Raw genomic sequence first — 26,234 nt, 5'->3', positions numbered from 1 at the left:
TGTCATATCAAACAAGGGCAACGACTTTGTTTGATATGATACTATTTTAAAAGACCAGCTAAGTGTGAAATAAAGACAGCATTACATCTGAGATGCTATGGAGTCGTCAGCTTCACTGTTCCACTGTGGCATGTTTCCATACGGCGGCTATCAGTTGGTTTCCATCGCATTGTGGTCCCTCAGTAGGGAATGCCATTGGCTATTTGAAAATTTGTCTCAAGCAGTCGGCAGACAAAGACCACGTTTTAGAGTAATTTCTTGAAGCTAAAATGAAGAGCCCAAATTTTTTTTACATTTATGTACGTGTAACAAATTCTATTGCAGGCGATGGGGCATTATTCAACAAAGGCGCTATGTGCATGTAACGCAGAAATTTAGAAAAAATGCAACGGTGACCACAAAAAAAACCGAGAGGGGGGGTACAGGGGGGGGAGTCGTGAAGAGAATCTCAATGCCGCGGATTTACAGACGGGCTCAGGCCCCACAGGAAGACGAATCTGCGTTCAAAATCTCGCACGCCAGTGAGGTTTTTTTCACCAAGAAAGAAAGCCATTGTTTAGGGAGCCGTGCGCCCTTTTTTTCACGCGTGGAACCTCGAGGCTCCCGGACAATGCGCCACTTATTGCCCCGCGCCACAAGAGCCTCCCGGTTTTTTTTTGTAAAACTTGCGAACAAGGGAATTATCCGAGCTGGTGCTGTGCGCTGGCTCCCAGCCAAAAAAAAGCCTCCGCTCCAAAACCTCTTCCTCATTGCTGATTCCCTCCCCCCACCTACCCCCTTCTATGCAAATCGGAGTCACTCGGGGGAGCGAGAAATTGCCGCAGAGAGCGGTCATTTCCTTCCCAAAACTGGCCGGCCGCGTGGTTTGCGCGGCCACTTGTTAAGTCGAGACAGCCGTGGCAACCCCCCCCCACGCCATCCACCCACCACAACCACCACCTCCCTTCCACAAATCACCCTCCCACCCCCCCCACCAATAACCCAGCCTGTGCACGCCGGCAGGGGTGGAACGCGGTTGGCTTTGTGAGCGCGATGATGGTCGCCCGCTGCTGGCACGAGACGCGTGGCGCGTGTGCGCGGTGGGGGCGGGCAGCAGAGAAAGGGGGGTGATGGGGTAGGGGGTGATGGGGCAATTATCCAGCCTTGCCCTTTGCGTGTGTCCGTGTGTGTGTTACGGTTGCCACTTTAGAGGTGGACAAAGAACCGGAACGTTTATCGGGAGGTGCATATTTCAATGCAGGACTATAAGAGAGCTGTTGAATGTTAATACAATGGACAAACATCGAGACTTATTCGAGTATTTTCCAGCGCGGCCACCTCGAAGGGAGGATGATTGAGGGCAAACCGTAACAGGTGGTAACCGTAGTGTGTGCGTGTTCAGTGTTCCTTGGGTGTTGTGGCCTAGTGGTCAGTGTGCACTGGACAATTGTTAAATTCTCAGCTGTGGCTCACATCGCTGGCGAGTGATATCAGAACCAGTTCTGGTCCTCCACGAGGTTGGCTCGGCCTTGAATACCTGGGGCGGTGTAAAACAGTGGGTGTATTACGATGCGTCAATTTACATCGATTCATGTACATCGCATGATACGTGCATTGAAACACGTTCAAGAATTGAACCTTTTTCAATTCGTAAATGTTGTACGTAATAGGTTTACGTGGGCCCGCCTCCAGCCACGAGAGGCATTTAGCGCAATATAAAAATTAGTAAATAGTTAAGTCGAATAACTTTGAATCCTGACAATTGAATCTATCTCAGAGGGGGGATACATTGGCTGCAGCAAAAGAAGAAATTGTATTTTTCATGTCTTTACCATGTTCCCTCGCTCAACGCGGTAGCAGCAGGAGATGCGTTCCTAAAAAGGGTGCACAAGGGGAAGACAGCTGCCTAGCGAGTAGCGCACACAGTACACACAGTACGCACACAGTACACACAGTACGCACACACAGTACACACACACAGTACACACACACAGTACACACACACAGTACACACACACACAGTACACACACACACAGTACACACACACACAGTACACACACACACAGTACACACACACACAGTACACACAGTACACACACACACAGTACACACACACAGTACACACACAGTACACACACACAGTACACACACGGTACACACACACGGTACACACACAGTACACACGCACACAGTACACACGCACACAGTACACACGCACACTACACACACACAGTACACACACACAATGTCCCACGTCCCACTGCATAGCTGCATGTGGAGTGAATTCAAACCGAATATAGCAGGTTTTGGATAGAAATAGGTAAGGCGCACAAACGCGAAATCGCACAAACTGAGCCCTGCACGTGGGTTCGGGCTGGGTATCAAACTCGGCGCCTCCGGTTTGTGAGCGCCGTGCCGACACGCCACAACCCGCCACAATGAACTATTGAACGGAGATAGCAAAAAGAAAATCTGACAAACGAAACAACAAGAGCGGAAAATTACAGATTATTGATTCGCATTGAAGTACGGAATCGTGACAATGAAATGCAGAGTAGGGAAGACGGGGGGGGGAGCGGTGAATCATTATACGCCTCGTAAATGTGCGTCGATTTCGTCTCTCGGAGCCACTGGTAACATCAAACGAAGCGGGGGGGAGGGGGGGGTGATGCACAAACAAAGAATTCTATTTGTGTGGGTTAGCAGCCGTGGCAGCGAGGCCGAATTATACGGACACAGTCTCCCCCACAGTGCCACGGAGAGCGTTGCTCTCGGCAGGACAGAGTGGCGCTCGATCCAGCGGTAACAGCTCGCGTGTCGCGACCACATCTGCACTGGGGGCCCACATTTCCCGTAACCTTGAGGGAGGGGGTGCGGGGTGAAACTGGCAATCCTCCTTATCAACCGCATTAAAAGTACAATCGTGGGGAAAACTGCAGATATGCTGGGCGAGGCAAATGGAACGGCGGGGGCGCATGTGGCGAACGCGATAAACTCAACAAATTGCGTGACGATAATAATTTTCGTTGAGTTTTCATTTCTTCTCGTTCGATGAGCTATTGAAGATTTCTGACCTTTTGCAGTAATGAGGCAAATGCACGTAGACTAATTTTCTGCCAGACAAGCATAATTTTTAAAATATTAATTCACGGGCCCATATAGCAATCCGCTGCTGAATGGCGACCTCTCTTCTCACTTCCAGTCACTGTGTCAGCAGTTTGACCATACTTCACCGTGCTGGTCAGTGGGGGTGGGGTGGTTCAGGACAGGTTTCGGTATCACGCCTCACGTTTATCTGCGGCAGGTCACTGGAATCGTTGCACAGTGCATGAACTGACATCATCATCTTCATGTATTATTTATACCGCACCTCCCATTTGGAACAGAGCTCCATTTAGTACATCCACTGAATCGCCGTCTTTAAGTAATGTAACGTTTTCATTAATAGCAATAACAATGTAAATTATTTACTCAGGAAAATCTCAATGAGCCTAGAAAAAATATATATTGCAGCGGGGTCCTGCATTCCGACGTTTGAGTTTAAGCGTGGATTAGAGTTTGTCTCATGAGAGGAAACTTCAGAACCCAGAATAAAACGAACCGACGCATACAACGGAGAGCGACACACGGCACCACCATCACCCGGCCACTTCTTGCAGCCACAAACCTATGATACCTGGACAGCCCTGCTGGTCACACGTCCAAGTACTCACAAGGCTTCAAGTGTGTTCAGCAGCCGTGATCCCCTGAGATGAGATCGGGGCAACTTTATGGGCGATTTGTTCAGAGGTATCTGACAAGCACATGGCTATTTGCATGTACACATTGTAACTTTCCTTGCTTTAAATACGCGCGGACCACGCAAGACGCTGATCCAGTGGTAGATTTCTATATTTACAGGAAGTTAAAGGTTATGCAATGCAGCTGAGGCACACCTGTGAAGCACAGATTAACATCACACAAACCTCAAGCGATTCTTAGATTTAAGAAAAACATACGTGGTTATATTTAAATATCAGATTGTATAATACAAATTCATGGGGAGTGGTTTTTTTTTGTCCATGTGGAAATGTACACGCAATACATTATATATATCAACATGCACACCCAGGTGTTATCGGGTGCTGCATGGCTATGTTGTGGACAGCAGAGGGCAGCGCAGGGGAAAATAATCTAATTTACTTTATTCAACTTTATCAAAGCAACCCTCCCCAGAGTGGTGAAGTACGGTCAACTGACATGCAGGGCATGGCCAGACATTCATCCAGCAGTGGATTTGTTGTCCTTCCCCTGCACCTCCGATTAGCGTGGTTGGCTACGTACGGTGCGAAAGAAGTTCAACATACATACAAGAGGACTGTTACATGGACGTGCGTCTTGTCACTCGGCAATTCGATGCATTATCACGCATCTGGGTCAAAAATGTAACTCAAGAATTGAATAATTTTGCCCATCTCATTTGTATTTATCAGCATTTTCTCTCTCATTTGTATAATTTTTGTTCACTCGATTAGCAAAAAATGTTGCATTCTATCATTTGCAAATAATTTGTATAAATTGTAAACATTACATTCGCACACGCACGTGCATTGTAATAATTTATTTTAATTGGCGAATCCCATCCATGCGTAGTTAATGAGATATTTTTAAATAAACTATTGCACTTAGTGGCTGCTGGCTCATTCTGAGAACCCTTTGACCACCCGTTGTTCACAAGAGAATTACAGGTTCTGATTTCAGCTGCCAATTAACATGGTCGCACAGATGGGCAACAGATTTTATCAATCATTTAAAGCCAAGTGCGCGGTGGTTAGAGTTAATTGATGAATTGTACAGCGTCTCCTGCATTATTATGTTAATTTTATCCGCAAACGTATCACGCGGGGAATTGGGGCACACCATTAGGAAGATGTTACCTCCCTCGCCTGGTATGCAGGACGTCATGGGTTCAATCACGACACCTGTATATTTGGGGTTTGCGTGCCCCTCTCCCCGTGGGCACGTGGAATTTTCCTCCGGGTCCTCCAGTTTTTCCCTCCACATTTAGAATCATCATGCGTTTAGAATATTTGGCTGCTATACATTTCCACGTGATAAGCCAATTCGTTGAGCTGTCATTTGTGGCCAGGTCGCTTCTGAAAAAGAGGTATACAGTTCAGTTGGCCATACCCAGGTAAAATAAAAATATAATAACATCGTTGCTCAAGTGCTGTTGGGTTCTTCTTTGGCCCTCTTTTCTCACATGCAACTGCTCTCTCTCTGTAGCCCATGTGAGCTTTGGCGGCCCTTAAAGCGTCATCGGTTCGTCGATCGGCAGGTCGCGTGTGGTGGAGTAGACTGTGGGCACTCCCAACTCTTCGATGATGTCTGGCCAGTGTGGAAGAGAAGGACAAATGCCCTCTACTAGAGGGGCTCTCCAGAACTCCCTCTGACGGGGGAGGGCCCTTCTGCCAGCAGTGGCGGGAGCAAGCAATCGAGGTGCTGCACAAACTGTTAAAGCATAGTCATCAGCCATCGTTGTCATTGTCATCATTATCATCATATTGAGAAACCTATCATTGTCATCCGAAACAGAAGGAGGATAAAGCTTTGTCCTCTGCATCATTATCATAATAAGCATGTTATGATCATTATATATTCATGAGCATCATCAATATAATTATAGAGGCAAATTTTACAAAAGGCAGCAGCAGCATCAGAAGTATAAGCATATTTGGCAATCTTAAACGTTACCCCTTGAAGATGCCACAATGTGGGATAGAGCCTCGCAAAGAATATTGCCAATATCCTGCGAGTGAAATTTTGCAACCAGCAGTAAACAGCGTTGGTCGATACCTCCCTTTGCGTGCGGGATCGCGCGGTCCGCTCGCGCTGTCTGTTGACCGTCGCGTTGGGCGGCATGTGTGCGTGTGACAGGTACTTGACCGACGGCGGATCGGGATTTTCCAGCCACAAGCTGAGCCTCTTTCAACCGGGCCCCCAAGCGCGATCCAAGGTCCCGCGGGTCACGTCCCTCACCCCGGGAGAAGGAGACAGGCAAGGCCCCACACCCCAGCTCACGTCGCCCAACCCACACCTCGCCCCTTCCCATCTGTCGCACGCTCCACATGGCACCCTGCCCCAAACACAAAGACCCCCCCCCCCCCGTGTGGCCTTTTGCAGGCTGTCGGGCAAGTGCTCTAAGTGAGCACCTGCCAAGTCTGACACGGCGAAGGATGGGGTGGTGTGGAGAGCTCCACGCCCGGCCGTCGTTATCTCCCCAGTGCTGACTATTTATGGCCTGCATCAAGCACTCATTTAAGGTTGAGTTAACCTAGGGGAGGCCCAGTGCCGATTTTGAAATTACTCGACAGCTGATGTTAGCCACGACCGGCAATCGAACGCAAGTGGCCCGGGTTCGTAGTGGAGTACACTGGCTAAGGCACCACCACTCCCCACTTTGTTCCACAACCCCCCAGCCCCCACCCCCCCCCACACACTGCCGCATCTCTCACCTCTCCACAGTTTGTGTTGCCTTCTCTACCGCCACCGTTCTGCCACCAAGTGGCAGAAACTGTGAGCAGTCTTAGTTTTGCATTTCTATTGATTGGTTTGACTTGAGAGGAGTCTTGGGAAAAAACAACAACCACGTGACCATATATAAATCTAACCCATGCCAGCATCACTTGAAGACTTTATAATCAACTTAGAATAGTTTTTTTTTTAAACGGTATAATCAATCTCCCCATGCGCAATGCACCGATTAATCCAGGTTTTTAATCCACTGAATCTGACTACTCTCAATGACAGCCACCAACTTCCTGGACAATGAGATTTTAATAATCTTATTGTAAGCTATGAATTATTGTCAAGACACCCACTCCGTTGCTGAGTGTGCGTGTGTGTGTGTGTTTCTCACGAGAGTGGCACGCAGATGTCCCCACTGAGCAAGGGCATTGGAACTCAGAGAATGGGGATCTGTGATTGGTCGATTCGGCGGTAACGGAATTACGGCACGTCGTCATCGCAAGTTGTAACGCCGGAATCGTGTGTAGTCTTGAAATTGGGAATGTTGTTAACGCATCAGGTTGGTGCGATTACTCGAAGGAGCCCGTGCTATGGTTTTACACAATTGTTTTGTCCAATTAACTGGCATTATTTCTGTAATCATGTTACCGAGACGTCGCCCATATGCTGTTTATGTTTCTCCAAAAATGTTTTGTAATGGGGGTGGTGGGGGATGGTGGGGGGGAGATGGTGGGGGGTGGAGGTTGCCACCTATTTAGATCCAATATCACGGGAACATATCATGGGAAGAACAATATCTAAGAAATACCCGGAGAGGTGGAAACGACATGTGAATGCAATTTCTTGAGTAGTATTATTACGCGAAGGACGTCCGGCATGCAATGGCGGAGCCAGGATTTTCAGGTAGGGGGGGGGCAACCCCTCCAGCAATGAAAAATGATAGAGGAGTTGTTAGTAAGTAAGAATGTGTCCCTTGCTTTTTATTCGACGCGTGTGCGGCGATGACGCAGCCATCGATCGACGGTCGAATTCGAACCGCGTTGTGTGATTGGCATCGCGCTCGCTGAAGGTGTTGATACCTTCAGGGAAGTCGTGTGCTGTAGACGCAACTGCGCACAATTCTGTGAGTCACTTATAACTGCTTTGTCGTTACTTATTGCTTATTGCCAATTATGGACTCAGACTATTGTCCTATCATCTCATAGAGTCCCTGGCACGTAATACTATGCTACACAGTGGCAGTGGGGGTCGCAAAATGCTGATTTATTACTAATAAACCCCAATGATCCGATCGAAATTAGGGATTTCAATGGGGGGGCACGTGCCACCCCACCCCCCCCACACTGGCTCTGCCAGTGCTGGCATGGGGCGACCGTCATCCGGCAGTGGCTAGTCCAGGGGGTCGGCAACCTGCGGCTCCGGAGCCTCACACGGCTCTTTAAGGATCGCTCCGTGACAGTTATTTATTTATTAAGGAGACCCCAATGTCTCGTACTCACCGCAGTGCATTTGCAGCTCTTGAAATATTGAGGGTTTTTTTTCCGAATACATTTTTTAAAGTCTTTTCTTGTTATTTAGATTGCTGACCCATGGGCTAGACGATAGTTAACCATGATGCTGACGATGATCAATGCTAACTCTATATAATTGGTTTTATCACGGTTAACAAAAGGGGGTTTCAACTCCACCGTGAATGGTGAATTCTGTGAGAAATCGATTGGGAGTAATTATTCCCTTTAATGTGCAATGAATCATCCCGGTACAGCTGCTACGTGGCTCATTATTACGGTCGAAATTTAATATCACTAAACATACATTTTTTTCTTAGAACTGTACAATTTGCATCTATGTATATACGTTGAACTTATTTTGCACCTTACATAGTCAACCGTGCAAATTGGATGGTGCTGTCATTTAAAAATAATAATCTAGAATTGGTATCCTTAATCTAAAGACCTATTTGAGACCAAATCTCCCAATCTCAGCAGAGCTTGGAAGCCAAGCAGGGCAGAGCCTAAATAGTGCTTGGATGGGCGATCACTGTCAATAACAGGGATTATAGCCTCTGGAAAGCGCAGCAGCAGCAGCAGGCTGTATGGAGTGAGGTCAAATCCATTGTTGTCCATTACTTCTACTCTCCTAATCTATGCTCCCCGCCTTCACCAACCAGCACTATCTGGTGTGGTGAAGTATGGTCAAACCACCAAACACGACCTGCATGGCATGCGGAGGTCCTCATCATCCATCACGTGACGTCCGGCGTCGATTCCGAATCTCTTTTTCAAGGGTGACTTGAGGTAATGTGCAGGAAAAAACACTGGGTTTGTTGTTGTTGCAGTCAGCCACGTGGCTGCCCATAGAACACTTCACTGCTGTCGTCATTAACAAACGCAGCCCTGTAACTGCAAAACATGCAACGAGCTCGTGTTACAGGGAGCGGGCTTTCTTCCCGCGCTGCCACGAAACGCGGTCGCTGAAGTGATATTTCCCGGCTGGCCATGTTGGCAGTGTCGCGTGCGGTGCTCGGCGGGGGGTGGGGGGGGGGGGTGGCGGGGGACGCACGTCTGAGCGCGTTCGTGCGGGTGCCTCGGCGCGTACGAATGCGTGGGGCGGTGTGTCGGCGGTGTGTGTGTGCGCCAGTGTTTTGGTGTGCACGTGTGTGCGTGCGTATATTCGTGCACGTGACCGTTCGATTTGTGTTCACGGACAGCCGTGGCGCCGCGGTTCGCTGCAGCGCGCTGCGCACTGGACAACTCGAGTTTGATTCCCGCTCATGAGCAATAGCAGTGGCGAATATTTGACCTGGTCCTGGGCCTCCCCCTTGGTCGACTCGCCCTGGCACAGTGTGTAAACGTCGCCACTGGGAAGACAAATGCAGCCGGTCGTGGTGCTGGCCACTCACCCCCTCATAGGTGCTCACTAACAGCACTTGACCCAACAGTTTGTGAACAGGTACGCGGCGCGATCTTTATCCTTGCTAGTTGGTACACACGTGTGTGTGTGTGCGAGCTCGTTCTCACTCTTGCTGCGTTCGTCCCTGTGCCCTCAGCTGGGAGGATAGCAGCTCCGTGAGCAGTGGACTCAGCGACACCATCGACAACATCAGCACGGACGATCTCAACACCAGCTCGTCCGTGAGCTCCTACCCCACGACGCCCACCAACAGCCGCAAGAATCTCAGCCTGCAGGTGAGAGCCCCGGCCGTTTGAACGACCGATGACGACAATGATAGGGATCCTCGTGAACAGGAATCGTGAATGTATGTATGTTGAACTTTTTTCGCACCGATAGTAGCTAACCGTGCTAAACGGAGGTGCGGTGGAAGGACAACAAACTAAAAACAATGTTCTGGTAAGCGTGGCTTTGATCTTCGGCGAAGCTCATGGTCGACCCTAAACCGCATCCTGCACAAACCACGGCAGATGTAGATACCTGATGCACAAAATGGGAAAATGTAAAACTCTCCAGTAGCGTGCGACTGTGGTCATCCAGAACAGACCGTACAAAATATAACGACGTGATGCCCGATCAGCACATCACGGTGATGCACTCCGCTGCTCCTGACGCAGTTGTCCGGCTTGACCACCTGAATGTGAAATTGTAGTTGTTGCTCTGCACCTACATCAGCCGTAGAAAAGAAGACGCGTGCTATTGCGCGTGAACACGAGGAACGGTCACGCCTCCGCTGATTCGGCGAATCGTCGTGATTCTGGATCACGATTCGGGATCACAGCTGATCATCTCGTGCGCTCAGTATTACTGTCTCATTTGTATTTCCCCCCCTCTCTTGTTGTCTTGTCTGTATCGTATCACCATCAGCCTGAACATGGCGTTTGGAGCTAATTTGCACAATTGGCCAACATTGCAAACCATCGATTCTTCCCCTCACGATTTGCTGCGCGTATCGAGAGCGTAATAATGCATGATCAATGGATGCGCTAATTGCATGCCTGCTGTACAGTTTTAGCCTCTTCCTTTGAGACACTTGCAGCTGTACACTCCAGTGGTCTCATTGCTATAGAGTTTCCCTGGGCCTCCACTGATACCGCCATGTAAATACGAGACAGCTGTTCTCTGTGGGCTCCGGGAGGAATAACATCGCCACTTTCCCAAAGGCTGTCTCTCTGCACAAATATAAAGAGAATATAACGTGATGCAGATGTCGGGAAGGACAAGGGACATCGTGAACTCAGGGTTCCAATTTCAAGACGTCATGCGCGCACACAAGCCTATGGCCTTCATTTTGAGCGACGGCACGCTTGAATTCTAACGGGGAAGTATAGTCGGCAACAAAGATTGTGCAGTGAAAATAAGGAGCGGATAATTAGGAAGAGGGTGGTGTGGTGGCGCAGTGGTTATCACGCTGAACCTGGTGACCTTAGTTCGTGAGTGGTGCGCAATGTCTGGATCAGTCCTGGTGACCCCCCTTCATCGATCCGTATTGACCAGCGTGATGAAGTGTGGTCAACAAACCTACACGGTCGAAGGGCATTGGGAGGCCTTCATCTGGCACTGGGTTCATAAAATTCTACATTTATTTAATTTAGTTTTTTCGGGTAAAAAAAATACAGAATGGCTTGTTATAGAATTGTGTTTCAAAAGAGCATGTACGCTCACAGAACACACATGGATTTTTGCCATTGGCGAAAATTAACCGGTGTCGTTTTAACGATTCAATTGGGTACATTTTCTTAAATTATTTTAAAAGCAGAATGCTTCCGATGGAACTTAGCAACATCTGCTCTGAGGATATTAATTCCCCTCCCAGATTTCTCCGTGCAAGTCCACCTGGCTTTTAGTTCCCAGAACAAGCACTGGTCCCATAGATCTTATTTACATCGGTGTAGTTTTGCCTTTTCTCTCAAATGAAATTCCAATTGTGCTGTTGTGTTAGATGAGTAACTTTCCATTCAGGCCTCTGGCAGCTTGCAGTACACCACGTTGTGTGGTATACACCATCCCAAAAGATGACCTCACTTGAAACGAAAACTATTTTATTTCACCAGGTAGAGCCCAATGAGCTATTAACTCTTGTGCAGAGGCGACCTTGCCACACTCTAGAGCTCATCGAAGTGGCTTATTTCACCACATGTGGGAATTTATAGTAAATGATCTAAATACATGTTTCCAAATGTAGAGGAAAAAACTGGAAGACCCGGAGAAATATCCACACGGCATCCAAATATACAACAGGCATTGTCAGGGTCAGGGATCGAACCCACAATCTCCTACATAGCCGGCGAGATAAATATCCTTGTGCCACCATGGTGCCCCACTTTAAAAGGCCTCTTTATCCACACCTGGGGCAAACCTTTTATATGCCGTTACATTCTTCATAGCATGTATATCAAACGGAAAGGTTTAATCCTCAGGACTGGAATAAGTCAAGTGAAACAGCACATTTTACGTGATTTATTTTGTGAGCAGTCATTGGTGACTGAGCTGAGCGATCGACTGATAATTACATTTTAGAACCCAGAGTTGTGTAACAGGTTGGCTGCAACCTTGTTTCAACAAATCAATCAACATCTTTATTAAACCAGGTGAGCGCCCACTGAGATCACAGGTCTCTTTTTGCACGCAAGGCCTAGGTGACAAAGTAATACAGAAGGTAAGTGGCGAATAAAGTAAAACAATGAGCCTCCTTGCCACCGTGCAACCTCACCAAGTGGCACGCTTAATCCTGTTCGCTCGTTAACATCCCGACAGCTCAAGACGGATGCGGAGAAGTGCTCTCTGGGGGAGGGCGGCTCGGGGTGGTACTGCAGCCTCCCACGGGAGGGCCGCAAGAAAGCGGACTCGCGTGCCGACACTCGCTCCGGCACGACGGGCCGAGCCGGCGGTGGATACGGCGGTGGTGGCGGAGCGGGCGAGTGGGGGGCCGTCGGGCGGCGTTCGGTGGAGGCGGGCGGCGGGAGCTCGCAGGCCGGAGGAGGGGACGGCGAGCGGGAGAAGAGGGCCCGCAGGAGAGGCCTCCCCGTGGCCGGGCAGTACGGGATGGGGAGCCGCGCGACGGCTGCGACGGGCGGAATGACGGCGGCGGGGGGGGCGGCGGTGACGACGGCGGCGGCGGCTGCGGGTGGGGCGGTCACGCCAGCCGGGGCCGCCTCATCGAGGATGAGCAGCCGCGTGACGCAGCTCAAGACCACGGGTGAGGGTTTCACGGGGCCGGCGACCCCACGCGCGAGAATACACCGTGCTCGCTCGGTACATGTCGCAGGTTTTTTTTCTTCTGTTCATCGCGTTTTTGCGTTCGTTGAAACTTGTTTCTTGCCCTGTAACCTTCAACGTCCAACGTGGGAACGAATTTTAACTCGGTTCGTCCGTGTTTGCAGGTAAAACGGACGATGCCAAAGCGTCCGAGAAGCGGCTCATGTCCCCCAAGCCCGTCCGCATCCAGCGGGCCGTGTCCGACGCGGGCCGCAGCGTGCTGGGCGGCGACGACACTCGCAAGCCACCCTCCGGCCTCGCGCGTCCCATCGGCATGACCGCCACTGGCATCCGCAAGCCCGGCTCGGGCGCCAGCGGAGCGATGGTGACGGCCAGCGGCGCCACGATCCGGAGCGGCTCGGCGACCGTCGGAAAAATCCCCACGGCCCGGTCCGGCGGGCTTGGCGGGACGCTGAGCCGCGGCGGCGGCGGTAGCGCGGCCGGGAGGAAGATCAGCCTGGAGAGCACGCCGGTCACGGAGCAGATGGGGCTGATGAACGCGCGCGCTAGCCCGCAGTACCGCAGCCTGCCGCGGCCCGCCAAGTCGGCGTACGGCAAGAGCCGCTACACGGGGGAGATGAGCGTCGGTGGCGGCGGCGCCGGCGGCAGGGCAGCCGGCGCCGCGGGCGGGACGACGCTGAAGGAGGCGGCCAAGTTCACGCTCGGCGGGTCGGTGACGTCGCTCACGAACCAGACGGACCGCGAGAAGGCGATGCTCGCCGACACGGAGTGCGCCGTGTCCAGGGAGGCGAAGCTCGGCGGGCGCGCGGGGTTCCACCCGGGATCGCACCAGCAGGAGCTGTCCTACTCCGGCGTCAGCTCGCCCGCGTCCCGCATGTGCGTCGGGCTCAGTCGGTGGCTTTCGCTGTCTCCGTGTGTGCGTGCGACGGGTTAGCCGACGGCACTTGGGTCTGTCCCATGACCTCCTGACGGCGAGCCTTCGACACTTCGCGCGGCCTCAGAGCACGCCTAGCCTGGCACGGGCGATATTTCGACGGCACTGTCACTAAGCGGCAAATGGCAGCTGTTCTCACTCTTGTGGTCGTATGTGCGTGCATGGGGAGCGGTCGATTACCGGTCGGCGCATCGCGTTACGAACCTGGCGGCCAGGGTTCGATTCCCGCTTACAGACACCAACACCAGTGACGATTATTTGAACCGGTCATGGGCCTCCCCTAGGTCGACTTAGCCTCATATGAGTACCTGGTGTGGCGTGTAAGCATCACCACTTGGGAAACAAAGGCGGCCTGGCGTGGTGCTGGCCACCAACCCACCCCCTCGTGTGCCGTGCCGGCCTTCAAAGGTGCTACTCGCTAACAGCACTTGCCCTAATAGTCTGTTAAAGGCTATATGGGAGGTCTTTGTCTTTCTGTGTGTACATGTGTGTGTGGAGGGATCAAGGCTTCAGGCTACCATGCTACACCACTGCTCCAACCTAGGCACACATTTCTGCCTTCTGCATTTCCCATCATTTAGGGTGCCCGTCAGATTAACCGACACCTCTCCCACTGTGCAGGTCGTTCGGCTACAAATCCAAGGGAAAGGCGTCGGCAGCAGAGTCGGCGGCCAAAGCCTCGGTCGGGCAGCAGCAGCAGCAGCCCAAAACCCCGGCCCTGTCGATGCGCAGGCAGCTGAGCGGCGGCGGCACCGTGGCCACCTCGAGCGAGGGCCGAGCTCCCGACAGCGGCAACGGCAGCCCCATGCACGCGGCCGCCACCGATACCGTCTCCTCCCTACGGGACGTTCCACCCCCTTCCTCCTCCTCCTCCTCCTCGTCCGCCACCGCCGCCGCCATCGCGGCGCGAGACTTCGACTACTCCCCCTTGCTCCTCCTGCCGCCGGCGTCCGACTTCGGCGCGCCCGAGTCTCCGCCGATGAGCCCGGCGTCGGTCAAGTCCGCCGACTCGTGCTGCCACGCGCCCGCCGCGTCCGCGAGCCCCTACCCCAAGGGCGGCCCCAGCTACACGTCGCTCGGCTGCAGCCGCAACACCAGCTGCGAGTCGCTGGGGCCCCCCCCGGCCGCCGCGGCGTTCGGCGGGGGCCACGCCGAGGGGCGCCCGGCGAGTCTCCGCGGCTCGCCGGTCCACTACGCGTCGCCCACGTCGTACGGCTCGCCCACACACCCGGCGGCGCACGGCACTCGGGACCCCAAGGCCGCGCCGCTGCTCCACCCGGCTGCGGCCACCGAGATGGGGATCGACGGCGGTGGCGGCGGCGGCGTTGGCGGTGGCAGCCAAGGGTCCCCGTCGAAAGCGGTGGCTGGGAAGTCACTGCTCGAGAGGTGAGTGTTGACGGTTCCACTGAACGTGAATGCGTTGTATGTGTGTGCGTGCACATGCTGCGTGTGTGTTTGTGAGTGCCTTTTGGTTTGTATATCGCACGACAATGATGTTCGCCGTGGCCGAATTTGAACTCGGATCGCTGTGTTCGAAGTGCGGTGTACAATCCCCTCCACCACTTCATGCCTAATACATGGCTTGACATATATATATGGGTGTGCTGAAGTAGTAACTAATTTGCACGTTTTGTTTATGTGACAAACTTTTCTAATTGGCTGTGTCAGGTGGTGGACGGGTTTAACGACACATTTTTATTTTCGCAATCTAACCCCAATTTTTTTAAATATTGATCGCGAAAGCCTACGTGTTAAACTGATCTATATATGGAACCAACTGTTTCTTGCGCGCACTCGTTCAAGGTATGGCATGGCGTACGGGAGGAGCTCGGAGGAGATTGCGGAGCAGCAGAGGTGTCACTCCGTGCTGGGACTGTGCGACAGCCCCGACTCCCTGTCCCTCGCCCCGCTGCCCAGCCTGAGCTCGCTCGCCTCGCGCTACCAGCTACCAGGTGCCAGATTTCTGCCCCCCCCCCCCCCCCCCCCCCCGTTCAGCGGCCAGGCTCAAGCCTCGGGTCTATAGCAACTCGTCGAAAATCATCATGCACCGCTCGTACAAAAATATGTGGATTGCGTGCGACGATGGAACGGCGGGGTCCCCCCACACCAACGTGACTCATCGGGTGGTGCATATAATCGCCAGTTAGAAACAAACAGGAAAATAAAAGATTTTTAAGGGAAAGAGATGCGGTGTCGCTACATATCCCCACGTGAGTAATAGCTCTCGTTTTGTTTTAAGTTATGGTCATCAGTTGACATGGTAGACTTTTACTGTATGGGGGGAGCAATGGTGCATTGGTTAGCGCTCTGCTGCGAACATGGAAAAAACCCGAGTTAGAATCCCGGGCAAGGCTAAAAGCAGCAGTGATTTGTGAATTAGTCCTGGAACACTCCTTCACCGAACTGCCATGATCAGTATTGTGAAGTATAGTTAAACATCCCCCATGATTGATGCAGAATGGTATTTTGAGAATTCAAAATATTTAGTTTTATTCTTGTATTTTTCTTTATCACTGTTTTGCATGACAAACATTCAAGTACGAAGCAGTGTTAATGATGCATTTGGGATGTTTTTTTTTTCAATTATTTAAATTTGTACATCTTTTATTTCAAAGCCACTTTCTTATCACTTGCACTGTATTTAAGAGTGGAATAGTGTTGAGCTAGCAGCCCTGCAAAAGAGGAGAGGCCCCCGTGCCCACGTTGACTTGAGCAGTGCCGAGCTTGGCCTTGTGACACTTTCCCAGAATCCCCGCACTGCCCTGGGCCGTTGAAAATTTTGGAAAATTTGAGCATGCCACGTTATGAGTCACCGTGTACCCCCCAGCGTTTAGTTTCCTCGCCTGCCAGCCCACACGGTGAGTGGGGGCTTCACCACCACCAATTATTGGGTCGTGCTGGGATCTCAGCCATGGGAGCAACCACTGGCGTTGACCTTGACTGTGCCGCTCATATGATTGCGCGCGTGCCGCGTGTGTGCATGTCTGTAGATGTGTATGTATGGATGTCCGGGCATGGTGCTGGCCACCCACCCCCTCGTGTGCCACAGTGCCATCCTTCATAGGTGCTACTCGTTACTAACAGCACTTGCCCTACAGTCTGTTAGAGGCTACACAGGGGGAATATTTGTCTTTGGTGTCTGGATGTGGGAGGGGGCGGTAGTGTAGCAGCTAGCGCGCTGCGCTACAAACCTGACCACCAGAGTTCGATTCCTGCTCACGGCCAAAACCGGTGACAAATATCTGACCGGTCCTGGGCCTCCCCTCGGTCGACTCAGCCTCAAATGAGTGCCTGGTGTGATGTGTAAATATCGTCACTGGAGATACAAAGGCGGCCGGGCGTGGTATTGGCCACCCACCCCCTCGTGCGCTGTGTCGACCTTCGTAGGTGCTCACTAACAGCACTTTTCACAACAGTATGTTACAGACTGTATGGGGGATTTTTGTAATTGTGTATGGTTGTGAATGTGTGTGTGCGAGCGAATTCCATGTATTCTGTATTATGTATGGCGTGTGTATGTATGTGTTCGCGTTCCAGCGCATTGTGCTATGAAGCTGGTGATCTGGGTTCCATTCCCAGTTACTGATTACGTAATTAACTAATTATGCCATGTGCCTCCCAGAGGTCAACTCGGCTTCGAATTATTTATTACTTTGTGCAGGGTGTAACTGCACCTTTGCAAGGGAGACAAAAGGTGGCAAGCGATGATTCTGACCACACCACCGCCACCCCCTCTTGCTCTGCCAGCTTTAATAGGTGGCTCGCTCAATTTCAGTTGGGTCAGTCTTCGCCCATGAGCCAAAGGGGGTTTGGTCTGGTACCACTTAAGGTGCAAAATTCCCAGTGATTTTCCAAGAGAATTTAATCTCGAGATCACAAGTATATTGGCATAGCAAGGGCACTGTGGTAGCAATATGTTTTTGTTTAATAAAAAGGTCATTTTGTTCAAAATGGCCATTTTATCGAATATCTCTATATTTGGGTCGGTGACCCAGAAAATACGGTAATTCCACTCCCGGAACACGACATCCGCAAAAACCTCTCACTGTCGCTGTGGATACAGGCCTGGTTAACCTACTTGCGCATAGTCTGAAAAATAATAATAGCTATTAAGATGTTCAAACACCAAATATATACATTTTGCAAGGAATCAAGTCTACATTAACCAAACCTACTTGTGTTGAACATGCAAATAAAACATGCTCTATAATACAGTTGTAATTACTGGCGAAACGTCGTACTCAGATCGTAAATGTTGTGGCTTTGCTCTCCAACACACCGGTGTGCTGTACTCGTGACGAATTGGCCACGTTCTGTTAACGTGACAAACCTTACTGATTGGCTGTGTCGGGTGGTGGCGGGTTTAACGACACATTTATATATTTACGCGATCTAACCCTAAAAACCTGTATAATGGATATTGGTCGCGAAAGCCTACATGTTAAAACATGCTCTGATAATGTTTTACTTAAAGCTTTCGTGACTGCAGTAATTCATATTCTTTGGGTCTTTCGGTAAAGTCACGTAGATTGGTTCAAAGAAAATAACAAAAAATAACCAAAAACTATGTTTCGATCGCAACAGGAAGACGAATGCTTGTGTTGCGATCGAAACGTCGTAGTTTTTTTTACTTTTTAAATCCTTTATATTAAGTTCGCTTGCTTGCTTGCTTGCGTGCTTGCTTGCTTGCGTGCTTGCTTGCTTGCTTACGACCGTGCAAATTTTTCGCTCGTTTTTTAACCCACTTCCCGTGATCCAATCGAGCTGACATTTTCCACACAGACTCGTTGTGCGAGACAATTAATGTTTGTGAAAAAAAATTCCCAAAATTTTACACTTTTTAGGCAAAAAAAATTATTTTACATATATTCAAATAGAACTCATTCATGGCTTTGGCTGAACGTCACAGTATAAGAGCCCAGAGCGTAACCCCTCCACAGGCCGTGGCGGAGTAGCGCAGTTGGTAGCGCCCTCGCTTCCCATGCCAAAGGTCGCGGGATCGATCCCCGCGTCCTCCACAGGCGAATATATTTTTAAATCCTTTATATTAAGTTCGCTGCCACGCATATAAAGGATTTATAGTGAAAAACTTTGTTTTTACGGGTTATACTTATTTTATTGTATTTTTCTTTGGAACTGATTGGCCTACACCAGAGACAGCCTTCTCTAAGACCAAGTCTCCCCAGGGTCAGAGAATGCCAAAAGGCGAACACTGCAAAGGCAATGCACGTATCACAGCATTTGTAGCTTGGGGTGAGCAGCTATACCATGGGACCGGACCTTATTTGTTTTTGATACTGGCAAAAAAATCCTTTATATGCGTGGCATCGGTTTTATTTTATTATTCATTTCTGTTTTTCTTGAGTAAGAGTTTCATTTTTATCACATTGGTATTTTAAATTAAATATGAAATTATTTTCCCCCTAAAAAGTGAAAAATTTAGGAAAAAATTTTTCACGAAAATAAATTGTCGCGCACAACGAGTCTGTGTGCAAAATGTCAGCTCGATTGGATCACGGTAAGTGGGTTAAAAAACGACTGAAAGATTTGCACGGTCGTAAGCGCGCAAGCAAGCAAGCAAGTGAACTTAATATAAAGGATTTAAAAAAGGTCCCACTTTAGCATAACCAGCGACACGGGAAACATTCAGTGCGTGCAACGATTAGCACGGTCGGCTACGTACGGTGTGCGAAAGAAGCTCAACATGCACACGTGCATACGACTAATGGAACTGTCCTTTGTGTTTTTTTTGTGTCTCCGTTCCAGTGAGCCCGAGCCTCGCCAGCCCGCCTCCGGCAAGTCCGCCACCGTCTCCGCGCTTGCTGGGGCCCCAGGGCTCCTTCGAGCAGCTGGGCCGAGAGGGACCGGCCAAGCGGCTGAGCGCCGCCTCCCTGGACGGACGACCCAAGGCTCTGAGCCGCTCCACCTCGTTCCGCGACTGCACCGAGCAGCGTGCGTGCACTGCCCTCTTGTGGCCACTGCGAGTGGGAGGTGGTGGCGGGTCGCAAACGGGTACCCGTACCCTACCCGTACCCGATGCCCGGCTACCCGTACCCGGCCGGGTACGGGTAGGGTACGGGTATCGGGTACCCGATTGCGACCTCTGGGATGAAGTCATGTTCCAGGCGCGGGTGGGTTGATTCTAGGAACTTGAATTGTGAGAAGAGACAAGACGTTGGGAAATGAGTGACAAACGGTTACTCACCAGTGACTCACGGCCTACCCGTACCCGTACCCGGCCGGGTATGGGTAGCCGGTTATCGGGTAGGGTACGGGTATCGGGTACCCGATTGCGACCTCTGATGGAGAGGCAGTCCTAGATTTGGGAAGAGAGAAGTATGAATGTCTTGGTGAAGAAGTCACTGCAGCGAATGTCCTCGTTGTCTCTCGCATTTCTTACTATTATTCTTTGGTTTAACACGTAGGCTTTCACGACCAATAGCATCCATAATTTAGTTTTTTTTGGGTTAGATTGCGTAAATATGAATGTGTCCTTAAACTCACCACCACCCGACACAGCCAATTAGTAAGGTTTGTCACGGAAACAGAACATGCCAATTTGTTACTAGTACAGCACACCGGTGTGTTGGAGTACTCAGATTGCAAATGTTTGTGGATTTGCACTCAGATTGCAAATGTTTGTGGATTTGCTCTCCAACACACCGGTGTGCTGTACTAGTAACGAATTGGCATGTTCTGCTTCCGTGACAAACCTTACTAGTTGGCTGTGTTGGGTGGTGGCGGGTTTAACGACACATTTATATATTTTAGCAATCTAACTCTAAAAACCTGTATTATGGATAATATTATTCTTTACTTCCACCACGATGATAAGAGCCAGAGTAGCTAACAACCTCGGCATCAGAAGACCCCCGCGATCGTGGTCCTGCGCTCTGGGTTAATTTCCAATTATCCAATCCACCCATCAACTACCCGTACACATGTTGCCCATTGTGTACGTGGCTGCAGGCTACCCCCTCTCAGACCCATCATTACTCAATTATCTTTGATATTACATCTCTACATATTCATGACGGGCAGGGAAGGGCTCCTTCCATCAATGGATGGACAAATAGCTGGCGTGTCAACTTTGTTTATTAATGAAGTGAAATTTATATTCAAATAGCAACACTGTGGCGATGTTTCTTTTCACTGGTGACCCAGTGCCAAGAAGTATAAATTCCACGTTACTATGGCAGGGATCAGTCTTGCCATAATAACATTTACAATGAGTTTAAAACATTGTTTGCAAGTAGCAATGAGGTGAGAAAAATACAGTTTATTTTTTTATTATTTTTATATAAATTACACATCTGGATGGCATGATAGAATGTCTTTATTCATATTTTATCTGGAGAGATAAATACAAATGTGGATATTTACTTTAATAAGCATTATATTAGTAAGCATTAGCATTAAAAAAAATGTATATTTTTTGGGTTATAGACACTGATGCACAAACATGTAATATTTCATGGGGTCATTGTGTGTTTATGTCTCTACCGCATTTATTGCATTGTTGTAGGAGCAACACCTTAAGTAATAGCTGTAGTAACGTAGTGTCCATATGTTGTCCAAGACACAGCCTATAACTCATATATACTGCATTTTCTTTGAACGCAGTATTATTGATAAACGTCGTATTTTGTAGCATTAATGTGTAGTATTGAAAGCGCTGCTATCAGTATCAGAGGCGGTAATAGCAGCGTCCTGAACGTCTACATTTGAAGCATGGTTGTTAAACGCCGACCCTTGTGCCCTGCAGTTCACGGGTCTGTCCTCTCACTGGCCTCCTGCACATCGTCCATCTACTCCGTGGTGAGTGCTGCTGCGCTAATGTCTCGCGCTTCATTTGCGTTGTCCGTTCGCCCCGCACTGCGAGTGCAGCACCCTCGTGCTAACCGCTAACAGGTAATGGCTTTGTGCTTCCCAAATTAATGCGAGTAACAACGTTTACTTCTGGCTTCGCGTTTTCAAATTTTTTGTGGTCTCCCCACAACTTCCTCCGGTCTGTCTTTTTTTTCTCCTTCCACACTCCGACTGCCGATGTGTCTCAATTCGTGCGTGAAATTAGTGACGGACAATGCTCGTGGCAATAAGTTGGGGCGCACCGTTGTAACGTCTCAATTGGTTACTGAAAGGCTGTTGTGCATCGAATTCGTTTTTTGTCACGAATGATTGTATTCCCAACTGCCCTTCGTTGTATTATTCAAGTGACGGACAAGCCTCGCCAATTATTTGCTTTAGATTGGTAAAACACGATGGCGCAGACCGGTGGGCAAGTGTGCGTACCAGTCGTAGCCTCATTTAGCATGCACTCAAAGCTTTTGCTAATTCCATTAATTTATCACTCTTGATAATTGCAATTGGTCTCATTACCTAAATGCCAGCTCGTGTCGGTTTTCTCTGAAATATTGAGATGCTTTCGCTCTACCCTGTGCTTGCAATAATTATCGTACCAAAGATAATATGAGTAAGACGCTGTCTAGACCTTGTGATTTATAACCATCACTTCTCACAACACCCATTGATTTAGTTCCCCATGTCTGGCAATCAATTGGGTTTAACGCGTGACTTGAACGTGCCCTGCACACCAATTGTTCATTCTTACCCCAGCTGTCTGGCAAGACAATAGAGAATATGCCTTTTGCTTGAAAAATCCTCAATTTTCATTGGCAGGACGATAGGTGGTTAATCAGTGGTTGGGTCACCCATTTGTTCTATGATTTCCTCCCCTGGGTTTTATCTAGATTGTACGTAATGTCACAAGGGAAAAGTATTCACAGAGCAGTGAAACCCTTCACGTTAGAGATCAACCCAACAGTAGGAGGTCGCCTTTTCCAACACTCTCCGCCACTGAGAGCAATGTTCGTTGCGTGACAATCAAACCGATATTGTGACGTCTCAGAGCTGGAATGTCACCAAATTAAGTGAGGAACCAAACGTTAATTGGATGGTTATTTCTTTTCGGTGCATTCATTGGTGGAATCTAGATCTCAGCGGTGCCAGCTCAGCTCTGACCTCTGACCTCTGAGCCACCGGGCTACCTCGCCAATGCGTTCACTTTAGCGGAAGTTTATTTTTCCTGACGTGGTGGCGCTTTCCTGTGAATCCAGTGCTTTGGAGGCAAGGGTTGATGGCTCTCATGGGGATTTGTAAAAACCCTTCACTGTGTTTGCCCGTAAGTTGGTCAGGAGATGCTAGTGTAACAACATTATTCTTAAATCCATCTGTGTGGAGCTTTGTGTGCTATCCCCTCGTATGCGTGGTGGGTTTTCTCTGGGTACTCCGGATCCTCCCACTCTGCCACTTGATTGTGAAGTTACAACTCCCGTCTACAAGACCAGAGCTTCACCCTGATTCAGTCTACCTTGATTAATCAGCCCGAAGGGTGCAGGGACACACCGAAACTGAATTGACCACCAACAACTCAAGCGCATTTCATAAGTCGAGCGTTGGTTCAGCTTGTTTTGCTTATACGTCACGTTCGGCTTCCGCTGGAATGCATATTACTTGATTCTTGAACAGAGCTGGCTTTTGGTGGAGTTGTTGGGCAGGGGCTGGGGGAGCGGGGCAAACTTTGAGTGGCTAAATGCCGCAACTGCAATTTTGTAAGCCCCCCCCCCCCCCACATCGAGAGATAGAGAGAGAGCCCCCTGGCTGTGACCGGGGCTCAGTTCGGTCTCGCAGGAAGCGTCATCCTCAAGCCAGCTCTGACTCAACCGACACTCACTTGCTGTGGTTGTGAACGTCTTGTACCCTTTGGCAACACTCACTGACTTTGTTTTCTAACAGCCGGATGAAAAATCTCAGAGTGAGGTAGGTGTCATCGAAGTGGAGATTTTCGTCAAAGCATGAATAACAACACACTTCTCTTTTTCTTGCATCTCTGGCATCAGTCTGAGCCTGCATGTCAACTGCACTATAAAGCGTCTGTTTCCATTCTCTGGGATTCTCGCCCAGTTACAAAACATGGGAATGTATTTGTCTTCATGAAATCATTCATTGACATTCAACTTTTCCAGCCATATGTGTGTCACATGGGTGTTGCTTATGTGGTGGTAAAGTGCTCATTTGAATTTACATTTCATTGTGGAGATATTGGAAATAGATTCTACGATACATCTGGCCGGACGGTGTAATTGTAATTTGCACGGCTCACAGCTGAGCGGCCATGGGTTCGAATCCATGCCTGGCATCACCTCGACCATCCGTCCGGAGTAGATCAGAAGAGTACCACCTTGATGGTATTCATTGATTTTGCCATGTAAATACATATTTACTGGATGTCCACTAAAAAAAAAATGCAGCGCGAACGGAATGACGTGCCCACTAGGAGGGCACAATCTTCCGCGTTGGCTGTTGGTCTCGCGGGTGAGCTGCCTGCCGTGAAATTTCCCCATGGTCAGAACGGTCTCTGCTGCCACCTTGTGCCATCAGATCGAGACGCTGCGCAGGGAACTCGACCAGTCGCAGGATAAAGTCTCGACGCTCACCGGCCAGCTCTCCACCAACGTGAGTCAAGCCGCTCACCGCTGTACCGAGACGACATTAACTCCAGAAAAAAATACAAAGATCCCCCGTATCGCAGTAACAGACTGTTGAGGCAAGTGCTATTAGCTAGCACCTTATGAAGGCTGGCACGGCACACCAGGGGGTGGGTGGCCAGCACCACGCCTTTGTCTTCCTCGTGGCGATGTTGATACACCGCACCAGGTAGTCAGTTGAGGATGAGTTGACCTAGTAGAGGCCCAGGACCGGTCCAGATAATCGACCTCGGGTTTCCCGGTTCGTAGCGCAGCCCGCTAACCGCTGCGCTACCACTCCCCACAACGTTTAACTCCACGCGCACACAAACACACACAATTTCTGCATACAGAGTGGGGATGTGTTCGAGATTTTTTTGATTAATTTGTAAAATCTGCAAATCAGGACCAGATCCAACATTTTGTTGCGTTTTGGATTAAATCCGAAGAGGTGACATCATCACTATTACAAAACTTACACGTTTTGCCCACCAAAAGTGGTGTCACGTGGCGTCGAGTGACGTCACTTTTGATAGCATGAAGACATTAACTATTCAACAAAGTAAATTATCTGAAAAAAATCCTTAAAAATACCAAAGCTATTTTTACAAATTCCAAATTCATCTCTGTGTGTGTGTATGCATATATTTATATATGTAGCACAGTGGCCAGCGCACTTCGCTATGAACCCGGCGACCAAAGTGTAGTGGCAAATATTTGAACATGTCCTGGGCCTCCCCTAGGTCGCCTCAGCCTTAAATTAGTACCTGGTACGGTGTATAAAAATCAGCACTATGGGGACAGGCGGCCTGGCATGTTGTTGGCCACCCACCCCTTTGCGCGCTGTGCCAGCCATCATAGGTGTTTGCAAACAGCACTTGCCCCAACAGTCTGTTAAAGGCTCGTACAGGGGATCTTTGGCTTACATATATACATACTCTTCTCCATTGGGCCCCAACAGCAGGTTGTTTTTGCTTAAGCCCATTGCAATGGTGGTAGGTTTTCTTGGGTGTGCTGTAAAGGATGAAACGTTGGACAACACCCCACACAACCTGAAAGCAGATCTGGCAGTGACATTTCATCTTGTTGACGAGTGGATGACGACGGTGTGCTTTGTTGTAGCTGAAATATATTTATAATTTGTTACAACCGAGGCTGGCGTGCCCCAACTTCATTTTCGTGAGTGACGCACAAATAATGATCCTGTGCCGGTGGCATAAGCGCATAAAAGTCAGATGTGATTTGTTTTAATCGCGTAAAGGAAAGAGCACTTAATCCGGCAGGCTACAGCCCTCTGAGATTCGTGTTTCCTGGTCATGTTAGTGTAAGCTATGCAACCCTAGACCAGTTCTGACGTCAATGAGCCACATCGACAATGTTAATACGCATTGCTCAGTGGAGTTGAAAGCATACCAATATTATAGAACGAGGCAGGTGACTTTAGAAATGTATGTGCCGAGCATCTTGAGATGCGGTTGTATCTGTACATGGACAGGTAGAGCCCTTTTCTCTTAACACCACGGCTGGATGAGGGCCTTCCAACGCCATGGTCGGTGTTGGGAGTTATTTGACCATACTTTACGCTGGTGAAGGCAGGGGCATGGTATAGCATGCGAATGAAAAATAAAACTATTTAAAACTATTTAAAATTTTACCAGATAAGGCCCACTGAGCTATGTAGCTCTATTTCAGAAGCGACCTGGCCACAAATGATAGCCCAACGAAGTGGCTTATCATCATGTGGACATTTATAGCAGACATATACCCTAAAAGCATGTTTCCAAATGTAGAAGGAAAAATGGAGAAGCTGGAGAAAAATCCATGCAACCAACGGGGAGAGAAACACACAAACTCGAAATATACAGGTGTCAGGGATCAGGGGTCGGGATCAAACTCACGACCTCCTGTATACCAGGCGAGTTAGTTAACATCTCACCACCGTGGCGCCCCTGCTATATTTTAATGCTATATGAATCCAATTTGTATTGCATTGCATTGCATAGACAGGCATGATATGTTATGGAGATTCGTCGAGGCTTTCCCGGGTACACAGGGATATAATAAATGTAAAAAAATGTGTTGCATCTCCAGGTTAGATCTTACGCAAATCCAATGA

At 49.5% G+C, this 26,234-nt stretch overlaps 1 protein-coding gene across 10 annotated transcripts in view; it reads left to right on the top strand.

Moving 5' to 3' along the window:
• Positions 1-26,234, top strand: part of LOC144936532 (neuron navigator 2-like) — a 127,559-nt gene that overhangs the window by 74,094 nt on the left and 27,231 nt on the right. For all 10 annotated transcript variants that reach the window (XM_078863712.1, XM_078863711.1, XM_078863710.1 and 7 more), the window contains 10 exons: positions 5,897-6,016; positions 9,537-9,675; positions 12,197-12,638; positions 12,823-13,534; positions 14,214-14,978; positions 15,396-15,544; positions 19,359-19,544; positions 21,358-21,410; positions 23,388-23,411; positions 24,033-24,107. In XM_078863712.1, the coding sequence (XP_078719838.1) occupies positions 5,897-6,016; positions 9,537-9,675; positions 12,197-12,638; positions 12,823-13,534; positions 14,214-14,978; positions 15,396-15,544; positions 19,359-19,544; positions 21,358-21,410; positions 23,388-23,411; positions 24,033-24,107 (2,665 nt within the window). The remainder of the gene's footprint in view (positions 1-5,896; positions 6,017-9,536; positions 9,676-12,196; positions 12,639-12,822; positions 13,535-14,213; positions 14,979-15,395; positions 15,545-19,358; positions 19,545-21,357; positions 21,411-23,387; positions 23,412-24,032; positions 24,108-26,234) is intronic.

This window comes from Lampetra fluviatilis, chromosome 16 (genome assembly GCF_964198595.1).
Source record: "Lampetra fluviatilis chromosome 16, kcLamFluv1.1, whole genome shotgun sequence".
In the NCBI taxonomy this organism is placed as follows: domain Eukaryota; kingdom Metazoa; phylum Chordata; class Hyperoartia; order Petromyzontiformes; family Petromyzontidae; genus Lampetra; species Lampetra fluviatilis.
This window is presented reverse-complemented; position numbering and strand designations above follow the sequence as displayed.